At 40.9% G+C, this 15,567-nt stretch overlaps 2 protein-coding genes across 4 annotated transcripts; one reads left to right on the top strand and one right to left on the bottom strand.

Annotated features, from left to right (window-relative positions):
* Nucleotides 1-669: 669 nt before the first annotated feature.
* LOC106942448 (titin-like) lies at nt 670-4,135 on the bottom strand. 3 transcript variants are annotated; one of them, XM_015025721.1, is made up of 3 exons: nt 2,900-4,135; nt 941-1,273; nt 670-783 (listed from the first exon to the last, which is right to left on the bottom strand). In XM_015025721.1, the coding sequence occupies exons 1-3, from the start codon at nt 3,653-3,655 to the stop codon at nt 727-729; spliced, it is 1,146 nt and encodes a 381-aa protein (XP_014881207.1). In that variant the 5' UTR covers nt 3,656-4,135; the 3' UTR covers nt 670-726. The 3 variants fall into 3 exon arrangements, with proteins under 3 accessions (XP_014881207.1, XP_014881208.1, XP_014881206.1); XM_015025722.1 differs by having other exon boundaries at nt 670-931; nt 1,078-1,273; nt 2,900-4,134; XM_015025720.1 differs by having other exon boundaries at nt 670-1,273; nt 2,900-4,134.
* A 1,839-nt stretch (nt 4,136-5,974) lies between these two features.
* Nucleotides 5,975-14,022, top strand: LOC106942449 (microtubule-associated protein 4-like). The gene is made up of 3 exons (XM_015025723.1): nt 5,975-6,195; nt 10,245-10,301; nt 12,628-14,022. The coding sequence occupies exons 1-3, from the start codon at nt 6,009-6,011 to the stop codon at nt 12,633-12,635; spliced, it is 252 nt and encodes an 83-aa protein (XP_014881209.1). The 5' UTR covers nt 5,975-6,008; the 3' UTR covers nt 12,636-14,022.
* Nucleotides 14,023-15,567: the final 1,545 nt, after the last annotated feature.

Below are 15,567 nucleotides of genomic sequence, written 5' to 3'. Positions count from 1 at the left end.
TTTATTTTCTTTTGAAATCTGGGTTATAGCTTCATCTTTAAGGAGTTTCACTCTCAGCATGTATTTGANCTATGTATATAAATGTATGTATATGTATGTATGTATATAAATACATACATACGTTTCACATGTTTTTGTTGTTTATTTAATGCCACATGACTTTTATGATGTAATGCACTTAGAAATGCCTTGCTGCTGAAATGTGCTATGCAAATAAAATGTGATTGATTGATCGATTGTTTGATTGCCCAGAAAGATAAATCGTTTTCTAAATTTTTCCCAGTTTGTATCAGTTTAGACTTTAAAAATGTCTTTTTGTTCCACGTTGTTTACATTTTCTTTCTCTAAATCTCCCTCTAATTAAAAAATGTGGTTTTCTGATTTTCTGTTTTGAATTAGAAATGAACATCTTACAATGGATGAAGATGAGTATTGACGTTGTTGAACGTGGGGGAAGCCGGAGCACCCGGAGTGAACCCACACCTGCACAGCGAGACATTTCACGCCGTGCAGTCCTGTCTTTTGAATATTAAAATGTCCAATCAAAAATCACAGTAGCTTTTTTACCAATTACTGCCAATCACCAAAACACACGTGGCCCCGCCCCCCTTTTAAATCTAATCTACTTCAGAGATCAGTTGATGTCTAAAGTCAACTGATGTCCAGCATCCATTCATGCTGGATGGACTTTGCATCTGTTTTTGAACTGGTGTAGAAGTGGTGGAGTTAGAGCCTTTTTGATTCGCTTCCACAGTGATGTCTTTTTCTTGGGGTTCTCTTCTTCTTCAGAAATATTGTTCTCCTCAGCTGACTCATCAGCTGATTGAGGTTCTAATTCCTGAGGTGGTGTTTGGACTTCATCTTTGTTTAATGTAACCTTTGTTTGTGGAGGCGGTGATTCCTGTTTTTCCATTAGACCACACTCCTCCTCTGTGAAAACTACATCAACTTTACGTGTTACGTCTTCTGAAACTGTCCCAACTATTGTCTCAGTTTGTTCAGGAGCAATCTGGGGGATGTCAGGTATTTTTTCCGAATCAGGATTTGTTGTCTTCGTGATTGGGATCAAGTGTTGATCTGTCTCAATCGGGTTTACAACAGTTTCCAGTTCAGTTTTTTCTTCAGTGACCTGCTGTTCTTTAGAGATCTCTGTTTCTATTGTATGAATATCGTTTTTAACAAAGGCTGTTTGATCCCCAATTGTTTCTATTGTAGAAACTTCTTGTTCTATGTTTGTTCCAGAAACGTTTTCCTTACAGAGGCTCTCCAGTTCAGATGCATCTCTGGTCGCTGCCTTTCTCTTGATCTTACGTTTAGATTTCTTTGAACGCGTTTTCTCATCCTGGTGGTCTCCATTTGGTTGTGCTATGGAGACCGTTTCTTCTTCTGTCACCTGCAGTGCTTCACCGATGGCTGTTTCATTCATGTGAATTTCGTTTTCGATTCTCTCTGTCTGGTCTCCAACTATTTCCAGTACTGAAAGTTCTTTTTCAATGTTGTCACCAGAAACATTTTCCTTACAGAGGCTCTCCAGTTCAGATACATCTCTCGTTGCTACCTTTCTCTTGATCTTACGTTTAGATTTCTTTGAACGCTTTTTCTCATCCTCGTGGTCTCCATTTGGTTGTGCTATGGAGACCGTTTCTTCTTCTATTACCTGCAGCGCTTCACCGATGGCTGTTTCATTCGTGTTAATTTTGTTTTTGATGGCCTCTGCCTGTTCTCCAACTATTTCCAGTACTGAAACTTCTTTTTCAATGTTGTCACCAGAAATGGTTTCATTACTGACAACTTTCAGTTCAGATGCATCTCTCGTTGCTGACTCTCTGGTGTTCTCACCTGTAGATCTCTTGAATACTTTTGTCTGCCAATCCTGATGTCTGTTCATTTGTGTTTCAGAGGGTTGTTTTATAAGCAATAAAGAAAGCTCAGTTTGGGTTGAAATGGTTTTATAAACTGATTCCAAGTGACATCTGTTCTCCAGCACATCCATCTCCGTTTGCGTTGATATTGATTGACCGACTGGTTTCAAGTGACACCTGGTTTCAGGCACATCCACCTCCGTTTGGACTGATGCACATTGGTAAACTGGTGAGGTGTCTTGTGATTCACTCTGAGTCTGAACAGAAACCATAGTCGTCTTCCTCTGTCTTGTCTCTGAGAGTAATTTCCTCGTCAGATCTTTTTGCTGTTTAAGTTTAGCGTTTAGTTTCTGATTTACATCGAACATGTCATCGAGCTGTTTCATTAAGTATTTTTGTACTTCCATATGTTCCAATTCAGACTCCTTACATTTGGCTTCACAGAAAAATGTTGCTTGACTTGTCTTTTCTGGAGAGTGGGGCAAATTCTGAATTTCAATTAAACTCTCTCCTTGAACATTTTCTTCTGTTTGATTAACAGGAACCTCAGTTAAGTTTCCAGTTTGGATGTTGTCCATGGGTTTTCCCAGAGATGGATGTTTCTCCCCTTTTTGATCCAGTGTCTCCTGCGGTTTCAAGATGGATTCCTCTTTGGTGACTAGCTGTGTTGCAGTGTTCTTAGAATAACTGTCCTTTTCCAAGGAAGCTACCTCATCACGTTCTTCAGCTGGCATTAAAAGATTTTTGGTTTCAATGTTCTCAGCAAAAAAACTTAGATCTATGCAAGGTTCTGAGTTGGGGAGCATTTTCCACAACGTCTTTTTTCCGCTGCTGGAAAAAGCTCCCTGATAATTTTGCTTTTCCGGCAGAGGACCGTCATTGATGTCACTGTTTTCAGTAAAAAACGTCAGATCGATGCAAGCATCTGACTGGGGGAAAGATTTCCACAACAGTGGGGTCTTCTTGTTGCGCTTAGTCTTTGACTGTTTTTCCCCTTTCTGGTCGACTTTCTTCTGTGTTTCTGTGACGGATTTCTTTTCGGTCACCGGCTCTGATGTAAAACTAACAAGTTCCTCTTTGCAAATCTCTGTCTTAAAGGAATCCTCCTGATCACCTTCTTCTTCAGGCAGAGAAGTGTCCTGATTGATAACATTTTCAGTGCTGGACTTAGAGGACTCTTCCTTCTCTGGTGTCTCGTTCAGTACGGAGATCGATTCCTGTTCGGTAACCAGTGAATCATCTTCCGTTCCAGTACTTTCACCTGAAGTCCTTAGTTCAGCGGGGGGATGTTTCTCCAACCACATGGACCACGGTATCATTTTCACCTTCATCTTGTTGCGCCTCGTCTTTGGTGGCTGTTCCTCAGACTTAGAGGGCTGTTCTTTCTCTGTTGTGTCGACTGTCTCCTGCACTCCAACGATGGACTCTTCTGCACTGACCAGTGAATTGTTCTGCTTTTCGATATTTCCAGCAGAAATCTCTTGGTCAGTGAGGATGTCTTCCTCCGAACAGGTTTTAAATGGTACCTGGTTGTTCTCGTTGGACTCACTCTCTGGTGGCTGTCCGTCCCCTTTTTGATCCACTTTTTGCAGTGCTTTGGCGCTTGAACCATTTTCAGTCACCAATGAAGAGTCCTGCTGTTCCATATTTTCAGTTGACATCTTAAGCTCCTCAGATGGGTGCAGCGCCCACCAGACTGCAAATGACATCTTCTTCTTGCGCTTGGGTGGCTTGGGTGGCTGTACTTCCCTCTCGACGATGTTGTTGGATGCTACGTCTTGGTTGGACTCCATTTTAACTTTTGCTTGTGGTTCTAAGATAGATCACTTCTCTAGAAATTCAGTAGATTTCAAAGTTGAAAATCCTATGTACTGCTAAGTAACTTCTCACGAGAAACTATTGACAACTGCTGCTAACAGGTTGTGATGAAGGTAGATGGATGTGACAAGCTTATATAATCGCTGGTGATGTCAGAATTCTGCCTTTGGAGTTTTGTTTGATATTCAGACTGGGGTTCTCTGACAGATTTTATTAACATGGCAGATGCATGCGCAACCTGACTCCAGAAAGAGTAGGCGGGCTTTTAAACTGTCACTGGTTGCCATAGTTACCCACCATTACCTTGTTGTTTGAGAAGGAAATTGCTGCAGTAAGCAGAAAGGGTCGGGGACAGACCACTGTCAGTCTCGCACCTTATTTGGAAATGGGACCAATGCACTCCGGAACTGAAGGGGGGCGCCATCTCCTACATTATCTATGGTCTCCCGTTTTTATTTTCTTTTGAAATCTGGGATATAGCTTCATCTTTAAGGAGTTTCACTCTCAGCATGTATTTGAACTTCTGTCTTTTATTTACTTCAACACATCTCACAGTTTTTAACAAGTTCTGTAGCTTTCTGTGTACTTCTAAATCTGCTCCTTAGATGCACCTTTTCAGGCCTCCTATGCCTCTAGTGGCATAGGAGTGGTAGCACAACTACTTTAATTACGTCACTAAATGAGAATACCACAAAGTCTTTATTATTTTATTATTAACTCTGGCATTACCTCTTGTTCAGCGCCCCACTGTATGCGTTGCATACAGTGCATACCCGTTTTTGGCGCCACTGCCTATGAATCAAAACAAAAGGAAATATTTAATTATTAATAATTGTCCAACGAATAGTCCATAATTAGGCGATCAAAAATAAGGTTCCGTGCGCACAAAAAAAAAAAAAAAAAATTACGTTGGGCCCAAAATTTTATCAGTCTTTGTCCATGCAAAAAAAAAAAGGAAAAAAAAAACATTAAAGAAAAACATTAAAGAAAAAAAAAATGATGGAAGGGTCTCACCTGGACAGCGTTTGTGTACCCGGGCGGTTCACTTCATCGGGCCTGGACCGTGAGTGCATCGGGTCCGGTCCTTGCCCCGTGTGGCTTGCTTCAGCCCGCCTTACACTCCTTCACCTCGTGCACGTGACGAGGTAAATGTAGAGAGTTTTACCCTTCACGTATCGTCGTCGGGGGGTGAGCGTATGTTTTCCACACTCTCTCAACCTTCCTTGGGGGGAAATTTATGTTTTCGCATCCACCTGAATAATGTGTAGTTGCGCCACTGGATACTGGTAGCACTCAGCAGCTAATGATAATCAGATATTAGAAAATGACATCATATGTGTGCGACCTGCTCGTGCGTTCAGCAGTTAGTGATGAGCTATGATTGTCTAAATGTGAAGACAGACCAGAATGGGTCAATTTGTTCCTCTGTCTCATGTCCTTATGTTACCATTTTGTAGCCATTCACTTAGCTGTTCTATATCAGGTTATTTCTCTTAGTAGTTATGTATATTTGATGAAATATGCATAAAAATGCACAAATCCATTATCTAAAATTATATAATTGTGTGCTGTTTTCTGAATATCTCTAAAATACTCAATTCTTTGTTTCCATTTTCTTCATTTGCTTCTTTCTCCTGTCTTTCATTTTCTTCTACATTTTCTCTTCCTATTAATAATAATTTTTGGTATTAATTTCTTTTAATAGTTAACAATAACAATTATTACTGTTAATTGTTTATTCATAATTATACTTATAATTTGAGATTTTTATAATAATTATTAAATATTGTAATTATTAGAGTAATTAATATTATCATGGTAATAAATATTAATTTTAATAACAATAATGATGGCAAAATAAAATTACTACATTTTGCTGTCTATATTATTCTCATTATAAATGACCATTCACCTCCATATGAAAAGCCATTTCTGCCACTTTGATGAAAAAAGTAAACATTTATCTCTTAATTTGGAGTCATGTCATAATAATGAGTCACTGTCTCATAATTATGATATACAACTTTTATTTCTTTCATCCATACCTCCATACAGGTTGTTTCATGTTGTTTCTATTTAGAATCCCAGGTGAATATGTTCCCCCTAGTGGAGGAATGTGCTATTGCAGTTCACCAACTAGCATGCTAGGCCCAACAGCCTGCGTTCTCTTTAGCTTATCAGCCTCAGTTTGTCTCTGGGTTTGAAACTCTTCAGTCCCAGCTTCATAACAACCCCACTGTGTTTCCTCGAGCCTTCTCACTTATTTGATCGTTTTCTCATTTGCATGACTTTCTGACCTGTTCACCTGTGTCCCCTTGTCCTCCAGCTATGGCAGAGTTAGACCTGAGTCTAAGCGATGCGCTGACCGACAGCCCCCCGCAGCCTGGCATTGAGAGCAAGGTGGAGAGGGACTTCATGGCCCAGCTGGAGGCGGAGGCGTTCGACGACCAGGTGAAGGAGACAGTGGGGAAGACGGACTACATCCCCCTGCTGGACAACGACGACACGCGGGCAGGTGAGCAGCTGAGAGACACTGATCCAATATTAATATCTGTATCGGTGCCGATATTGAAAAAAATTCTAGATTGGGTATCGGTGATAATGTACCTGATCAATGATCTATTCTGTCTAATTCTATGCTCTGAATGACATCATGCTTTATTATTTATTTTATATTATATTTAGAATTCCTAATTGCACTTTCTGAATCATTTGAAAGGTTTGTTGCAGTTTATTTTTTACATGTTTGACCAAAGTAGTCAGTCTATTGTTTTTGTCAGTTTCAGTTTCTTTATCATTTATTTTAGGTTGGCTGTTACCCTAATGGCACTGACTGAAAAAACTAAATTGTTGTTTTTCCATGTTTGACCAAGCTTGTGAAGCTGTTGGTGTTTTAAAGTCTACTGCACTGGTGCTGAGTTATCAAATGATAAAATAATAAAATGACTTAAATAGAAAAGTTTTAAGTCATTTTAGCTATTTTGTATCCGATCGGAATCAGCCGATACTGACCCTCAGATATCGATATCGGAAGTGAAAAAAGTGGATCAGTGCATGTCCAGTACAGTGTGGAAGTCACTTAATTTCTGTATTGCTTAGAATGAAGAACATAAGAATATGAGTTTCCTCAGGATATTTTCAACTTCCGCCACATTTAAATTCAACCATATTACTGTCACCCCCTAACTGGCCTACAGAGTAAAAGCAGAATCGTTTTCATTGTGACTTTCTACAAAAAAACCCAACTTAAATTGTAAACTTTATGAGTAACCCGATTCCACTTGTCTAATAAAGTATTACTTGCCGATAATGAAGCGAAGAGCCTGTCTGGTTACAGGAGCTGCAGCTGTTCCTAAATGACTGGTAGCGTTAGGCACCGCGAGACACTAGCTGCCATTTTGGATCAGCGGGCGTGTCATTCAGCCGCAGGGACAGCATTAGCTTGCAGATACGCTTTGGAACAAGCCGACCGGCTGGTAAGACATGGATATCGGATCCTCACTCTGCTGCAGAGTGGGTGCTCCATCACCAACGAAGAAGAAGCTGCCCAACGTCCTGCTTGTTTGTCGAATTGTGTTTTCTATCAAAAAAGAAAAAGCAGCTCATAAAATAGCTTGTAGTAGTTTCATTCTGCGGCTGTAAAGCATCAAGCTGGCCCTGGAAAGAGTTGCGTTGCTTCCTCTAGTATTGTTGTCTGCCTCTGCTTATCTTAATGTCACCCTCAGTTTGTGCAGGAATGCGACCTCATTCGCGCTGCTTAATGCAGCGCAGAGCAGCGAAAGGGGCGGCTGCGCCGAACTGGGGAAGAGTCAGGCGGTCGGTGCACACACAGATCAAATAAAGCGGTGAGTGAGCAGGCAGATGAAAGGAAGTGACAGCTAACCGGGGATGACTTGGCTCTCGGGCCTGTTTTGGTTACCCAGACGCTTCGCTCAGACAGTCAGACCGTGTGTGGGCACTCGCCTGTGACAGCCGGCTGCGGGACGGGCCGTGGGTGGCGTTGCCAGTGATCAACTGTGGCGTCCAGCGCACGCATCGGGACGGACGCAGACATGCTGACGCGACGAGTGCCAAACAGCAGGGCGAGGCAGTCCGCGAGTCATTGTCCTCTGTCAGCAGGAGCCGAGGGGGTGGTGGGGGTGTGCAGGGGGGTGGTTGTTGTTTTTCAGACTCCTGCACATGAACTGTAAGGTGAACCGTGATTTATGTGAGTGTGATTCGCAAATGAGTCTCATATTTGTCTTTATGGGCATTTTTAAAAAAGTTTCTCAGTATAATATGGCTAATTTTTATGATTTATTGCTTTACTTTGAGCTACATAAAAGAAAAATGCATATTATACCCTTTAGTAGATGAAAAAGGAACAAACTAAAATATATGTATTTCCACTTTTACACACACACACACACACACACACAGAGTAATATACATACAGTAAGAACAATATATTGAGTCATCAATATTGGGGTCTATATCAGTGTTCCTCAACCCTGGTCCTCACCGCCCCCCTGTCCTGCATGTTTTAGGTGTTTCTCTTCTGCCACACACCAGAATTGTATATCTGGGTGATTAACAGGCTTCTGCAGTACTTGATGGTCATGCAATCATTTGAATCAGCTGTTCTGGAATAGAGGCACATCTAAAACGTGCAGAGCAGGGGGGCGGTGAGGACCAGGGTTGAGAAACACTGGTCTATATGGTAATACTTTAGACATAAACATAAACTTGGAGGAGTGGGAAGGAGACGAACTTATTTCCTCACTCTCCCCATTCATGTATATAAAATGTGTGGTTGCTAGGGATGCACTGATTTAGCACCAATGTCCTTAATTTTGGGAGATCTGTGATCGGCTGATGCTTATATGTGACGTCAATCTTATACCCTCGTCTTATCTACCTTAAAGGTCTGAAAATCAACTCTCTGCTCGGTTGGTGGAATTTTTCTGCCATAATCCAAGAGCATTTTCAGTCTGAAAACAGGATTTCATATCTTTTGTTCTCAAGACTTTTAAGCCTTTTGCTTACATTTTAATTTTGAAAGCAGGACTTAATGTATTTCTTTTCAAAACTTGTAACACTTGTAGTCAAAACTTCTCCTCATGCTCAGACTTAGTCTCTGCTCGGACTCTGCTCAATTTTGGAAACGCCTTTTGGCACAGTCATCTGGTAACCTTTCAGCCAGTAGAATGAAAATGTTGTACTGGGTGCATTTGTTTTCTTCTTGAAGTTGTGCCTGTGTGGCTACTATTGATTGTAGTAACCTACGCCACCCACTGGATGTAAGAAGAAACAACAATGTCAGCTTTCTGCTCCATAGTACACCAGACGTTCACCAGCAGTGTGCTACTGATTGCTAACAGCTACTGAGCTTAGGCAGGATTTTGTTCATCCAACCAACTCCCTAGTAATGACATCACAATCTACAATAACTAAAGAATCTGAATCAATTAGTTACAACATTTAATTTCCCTTTGGGATCAATAAAGTAATTTTGAATTTTAATACTATATTTTTAAATGGCTGATTAATATAACAAAGTTTCAAATACCTTTAAACCTTAAATTCTGAGATAGGTTTAAAAGGAGGCATCATGAATGTAGAGCAGGAACACAGAAAAGGAAGAAATTTAAACTATTCCTTTTGCTACACGTAAGCGGTAAAATGAGATCTTTAGTAAACAAATTGAATGAATTCCAAGTGCTAAAAAATATTCAGAAACGTTTCTCAATATCGTTTCTCTGGAGGTGTGGACTCTGTTAAAGCTTTAAACTTTACCCAATATCTAACATTTGCCCGTGATGTACAAGCAAACCTTGTGGAGGCGATGAAGCTTACCGGAAGTGTTGCAAACAACCACCTCCCATTTCAAAGGGAGAAGTGCCAAACAGACTGAACAGCTTCACACTTCCTCCGTTGCCATTGCTAAAACTGCAGGCGGACAGATGTCGTCGTTCACAACTTCTCCATCCATATTCGGACTGGCCCAGTTGAAATTCTGCTGGAGAAAGTCTATAATAAAGTTACTGTATTTTATAAGTGCATGAATAAGGGAGAACTGCATGGACATATTAAACCTGGGTCATGAGAGGGACGGGGTGGGTGTTGGGGTGAGGGAGGTGATGGGTTCTTTTACACCTCAGAAAGTATGTAGTTGTGCCCCTGACAGTTGGAGAAGTTGTGATTCCAATATGGCGACGCGCATTGTTTGTAATGTTTATGAACATCGTCTTAAGCTGTGCTTTTCACATTTAACAATAGTTTTCATTTGTTCAGTTTGGAGTTTCACACAGTATATGTACCATTAATTTTAGGTCTACTCTTTAAAGAGAGTCTTAAAATAACATTTCCATCACAGTTTGCTTTTGTTGATGCGAGGAGCTGACAAATTGGAGCTTGAAGTTGGTGCGGTCCGACCAGCCGCGGCACTAGCAGCAAAATCCTCCAGCTTGCTCTCACACTGAACGAATCGTGTCCGGTTCCATTATGTGTTCGGGGAAGCCATTAGTAGCCAGACGGACAGTAATGAGCTTGCTTGTTTCTGTGTGTATGTGACTGTGTGTGCAGACGCTGGGGCTGCTTTGGAGAATGGAGAGCAGGAGGCTCATGGGGTTCAAAAGCCTGGTAAGAAACAACAATTCCCACAATTCCATCTGCTGTCGATCACTTTGCTAGAGCTGCCTGGTTCTCCTCATTGACCAGTCCTGGCCTTTTAGTCTTTTCTTCTTTTCTCTTCTTTGTTCCCTTCTCGTCTGTAACCTCAGTTTGATTTTGCATGTTTTTTGTGTATTTGTGTCCTTTGTTTTGGAGTTTCCATTCAGAACAGAGTGTGAGCTGCTCTCAGTGTTTCCCAGCATCCTTTAAGGGCTCCTCTTTAAGTTTTCCAACATTTGGGAATTGGTCATCCCGTCAGAGCAAGAATAAGGCCGAAAATAAGATCCTGCAAGGGTTGGCTGATATTTTTATTTGATTTCCATTTAATTTGGCTGATATATCTTTTTTTAATATCTGTTAATGCTTTTAGACTTTTACTATACATGGCATTTAAACATTGGTATTCACAGGGAAGGATATACTGATGAACTTGTTGTAATTTCCTTAATTTTGGGAGATCAGTGATCAGCTGATATTTACATGAGAAACAGATCACATCCACCGATCTTATGTGGATGTGCTTCGCAAATGAGTCTCATATTTGTCTGTATGGACAAAAGAAATTGGTATTGGCCAAAATCAGACTTTTTAAAGATTGTTGATCAGTCAGAAAACTGCAATCTGTGCACCCCTACTTACAAGCGCCCACGCATACTCACCATGCAGATGGGCATGCATTGTCTAATGGAACTTCGACATGTGAAGAAGGTCGCCTTCTGACTGCCAGACTGCCACATTTGGCCATGAAACATCTTCACTCCTGAAGCTTCTACATGTTTTGTTAAATTAAACCCAGACATGAGTGTTTGTCATTGGGATATGTTTTTATGAAAAACTAACATAAATTAGTGATTGTGTCATTGTGAGCAGGAAGGGAAAATGGTTTTCATGATCATACCTAAACGGAAAGCCTGAAAAGTGTTGATTTTTAGTCTTCTAGGGCATATTTTTGTCAGCTTTGCTCATGTAGACACAGGTTTTGGAAACTATCCTAGAAAGATTATATAAATAAGGACTGAAAACATTAATTCACCATAGGATCAGGGTTCGATTTAGGCCTGGACTGGAGAATCTTGCTGTGGTAATAATGGTCAATATTGCCATGCAAACTATCCAAACCCCTTAATCCCTTTAACATCCAGAAATCCTCCAATCACAAACACTGGTGCCACTCCATTTTTGTTTTCATTTGGTGAAGAAGGAAGTTGCACTCTGAGTCTTCTTTAGAGGTTTTCATGTCGTTTCCTTCAGTGGTTCTTGATGCAGCGCCACCACAGGCGAGGAGGGAAAACAGATTTTCAAAGGGTTTGGTTTGTTTGACTGACAGTGTGAAAAAGAATCGCACCAGCTGAAAATGTAACAAATATAGTAATTTTGGTCCCCAATCAATTCGAGGCTACTAACTATAAGGAGTGGAAACACCCTTAGTTTCTCCCAACACAGCTTTCTCATTTTGACTTCATCCTTGTTGAAATGTTTTCTGACTAAGGATTAGTTCCCTTAGACTTTGAGATTCGATCAAAACTTTTTCCAAACCTGATCACCGCATCCAGATCCAGAGGGTGTGAGATGACCAGAATCCTTTCTGTGGGTGAATGCTGTTGACGAAGGGAGGAGCCAGCATCTCTGTGGATCAGCTGGAAGTCATCTGCATGCATCTGCATGTTTGCATGGCTTTGCTAGGTCATTTAGTTCCTTTGCATGCATCCAGCTGAAGCTCCGTCTGGGTGCTGAGGAGCAGGAGAAGGGCTGTGTGTCTTTGCCTCCTCCTTTCTTTTCTCTTTTCCTTGACTAGATTGGAACATCTGGCCTATCGGTGCACTGGCTGCATTCATCACTGTGGCTGCAGCCGTCCCCAGAGACGGAATGCAGTTGGGTGGCAAAAGTTAAAAGTAGTAACTAGGCCACGGAATCAAGAGCATAAACCCAATCCTGACGGAGCAAATATAGATGCATGTGCATGCATAAGTGTTTCCTGTGCATGGATGCAGCATGCGCGATGTTTCTGCATGGCTTTTAATGCAGATTTCAAAGCATGGATTTGTGTTTATGAACAAGAAATGAGCTGTTTACGTTTGATTCTGCTACTAACCTGCTGTCTTCCTTTCCCTCTTATTCCTTCTTCTCATTGTTCTTTTTTTTTTCGCATACTCCTATTTCTTCCTTCCACATCATATTTTTGTCTGAACTGCTTCCATTTTATTCTTTCAACATCACTCACACCCCTCCCTCTCCCCTCCTCCCTCCATCACATTATTTTCTCTTCTTGTGCTCCTTCCTCGACACCATGCTTCAGAGGACTAAAACTCTTCTCCATCGGCCCGATGACTGCCTGTCGGCTCCGCTTCTGCTTCTGTGCACCTCCCCTCCTCTCTTCCTGTGCAGAACAGACCCACACACACACACACACACACACACACACACACACACACACACACACACTAGTTGTCTGATACACGCCTCCTTCATGCTGCAGAATGGGGAAGGTCTGAGGATGAGGGGCAGGATTTTGTAGTTGGACTGAGTTCTGTACGCTGAGTTCCACCAAATACTGCTGCGACGCAATCCGGTTCCCTCCGCTGGGCCAGACTAATCAGCCCTCGGCACTCTGCTGATTCGGGGATGTGTGCATAATCACATTTGTTAAAAATATATATATATTACAATATTTTCCATCGTAAGTCTGAGCTAAAATAATAATAATAAAAAAACATCCACTTTGTTCAGTTTGACTTCAAAGCTTAATGTGGCAGAAAGAAATAAAGATCAGGCAGACATCGAGTTCAGAAGTTCACGTCCTCACACACCCCGTCTCCGAGGCGCAGACACACACCATGCAGCGCTCTCCCTCTCTCTCTCTGTCTGATACAGATCAAAGTGAGTCGCCGGCGCTGCGAGGCCAGTCTGTCGACACGTCAACACCAGCACACACACTCACACTCCAACATGACGATATGTTCACTTACCTAAGGACTGTTTGTTTTTCTTCCGTCTCTTCCTCCATTTCACCCGTGAGTGATGCGTCCCACTTAGACTGGTTTTAACCCAAAGGTAGCAACTTTTCAGGTTTTTAACTGGTCTCATTTAAAACAATTGTAGCAAATAAATGCTGATTTTGTTAGCCTCAAAACTTCTTCTGCAGACTATAAGTAGTAGTTCGCAAGCAGAATGGGCTTCACTCATTAGATGGACACATAATCTGGTATGGTGGCGCTGAACGCTTTAAATAAAAACTACTTTGTCCTTTTCTCTGAGAAAATACCAGCACAGATTAAGGGTAGTCCTATGGATTTGGGGTGTTCCCTCTGAGGAGATGAGAAGTACTTCTTTAAACTCGTGTTCTTTCCAAATCCACCTCACCCTGAATAATAGACAGAGAACTGGATCATGCAATCCGGTTCCCTCCACTGGGCCAGACTAATCAGCCCATGACTAACACCTTGGGTTAGAACGAAACGTTCGTCTTATAAAACAGGACAATACATGGTATCAGGTTCACAGGAGTGATGCAACATGAAATTTTAACATGATTTTTTGGAAAAACTGCAGATACCAGTTTTTATTTTTACAAGTAGGGTAAATCTTTCAGAAAGCCCCCCCCCCCCCCACCAAAAAAAAAAAAATCTGTGTTTAGTGTAGAATAATCCAACGGTTGGCTTGCCCTAGCTTTTATGTTTGTATTATTTTAAAATGAAAAAAAGAAAAAAAAAATACTGACAAGTTCTCGTTTCTTAGTTTTCACAAACATAAAGGTTTTCAGTACTTTATGGGTCTTTTACACTAGCGCCTACAACTAGCATGGCTCGACTTGGTTCTATGTGCTTGTAAGGGTTTTTCACTACGATTTCATGGTACCGGCCCCCGTTTAGAACATACTTCACTAGGGCTCACTAGGCTAATTAAGGCTTGCAATACAACAGTCGCTGTTCTGAGTCAAAAATAACAGTGAACGGGCATGACTGGAGTTTTTAAGGACAATGGCAGACTCAACAGAATGTTCAATAAACCACCTTAACTAAAACTAAAATGTTGAGCTAAGTTGAGCTGTGTTGCTAGGCACTTGTGGAAAAGTCCTAAAATGCATTACAGTGGCCCGATAGTTGGCACTCTGAAGCACATGCTAACTTTAGCTTGTTAGCAGTTAGCTAGTAGCATCATTCTCACATAATACTCACTCACGAAGCCTTTACCAGACAATATCCCATGCTGATAACAACTGGTTAGCCCTTTTTGTGACACTTTTATGAATTATACCATGTTATTGTATTACCATTACACCTTTATTTACTTAGCTTTAATAGCTAGCTAAGCAGAAACTTGATATTTCCCTTCCATTTTCAGTGTACGCACATCTCTGACATTCCTGTGGTTTTACATGATCAGGAAATGACTGCTATATGCTTAAGTTCAATGAGATGTTTGCAGAGATCACGGTAAGATACAAACACAGAACTAAAGTAGAACTTTGGTTTTGTGTCAGTTATGATTTTTTTTATTTTTTTACTTTGCTTTAATCAATTCGAACATCACTGCAGTGCATCAGATTTAGAAGAACTTCTGTATGTGGGAAGACAATGATTCTGGTACGCTCCCCATGTTTAGGAAGTAGGTTTTTCCACATGGTTTTCCATTTCCCTGCAGCTTTAGCTACTGGCCATGCTAACATGATGCTACTGCCACATGTGTCACATTTGCACAATATTGATCATCTGGTATGAAAGTGGTATAAGTTTGTCTGTGTGCTTTAAAAGTTTATTTCCAGAATGGTTTTATGTTCCAAATTATCAAACCGACCCTTTTTATAGACGTGCCTGTCTGTGTTCTCGGCCTGCACCTTCTGCTAATAAATGGAGATATAACCCACACCTTTTTGGCTTTTGGTTTCTATTTCTTCTAACTGAACTGTACTAAGCCTCCTGTATAAACTGCATTTATTCCTTCATTGACTCCTTTCTTTTCTCGTCACTGAATAACTTTTTGTATTTCTATAGATTTTTCTTAGCATATGCCTTTTGATGTGTCTTGCTTTGTAAGAAAACACGATGGCTAATCATCTGAGGTGTGACATCAGACAGAAGAATATTTTTCACTTTGTGAAGCATGAAGATTGAGAAATAAAATAGGAAAACCCAGTTATGTTGGTTCTGTTCTTCCAAAATATGTTTTTTTATTTTGGAAGAGGAGAATATACATTTTCTTTAGTTATAGCCAGTACGTAATAAAGAAGTACATCAAA

This window comes from Poecilia latipinna, unplaced genomic scaffold, assembly GCF_001443285.1.
Source record: "Poecilia latipinna isolate Pla-1442-1.1 unplaced genomic scaffold, P_latipinna-1.0 Scaffold4286, whole genome shotgun sequence".
Lineage (NCBI taxonomy): Eukaryota > Metazoa > Chordata > Actinopteri > Cyprinodontiformes > Poeciliidae > Poecilia > Poecilia latipinna.
Note: the sequence above shows the minus strand (reverse complement) of the source record. Positions and strands in the feature narration are given on the sequence as shown.

Bases quoted from the DNA above. Each gene is read 5' to 3' on its own strand.
- LOC106942448 (XM_015025720.1), bottom strand. From the start codon at position 3,655: ATGGAGTCCAACCAAGACGTAGCATCCAACAACATCGTCGAGAGGGAA. The intron at 1,274-2,899 runs AAGAAATCCGTC...AGAGATGCATCT, and splicing joins CATCAGAGCCGGTGACCGAA to GAACTGGAGAGCCTCTGTAA.
- LOC106942449 (XM_015025723.1), top strand. From the start codon at position 6,009: ATGGCAGAGTTAGACCTGAGTCTAAGCGATGCGCTGACCGACAGCCCC. The intron at 6,196-10,244 runs GTGAGCAGCTGA...CTGTGTGTGCAG, and splicing joins CAACGACGACACGCGGGCAG to ACGCTGGGGCTGCTTTGGAG.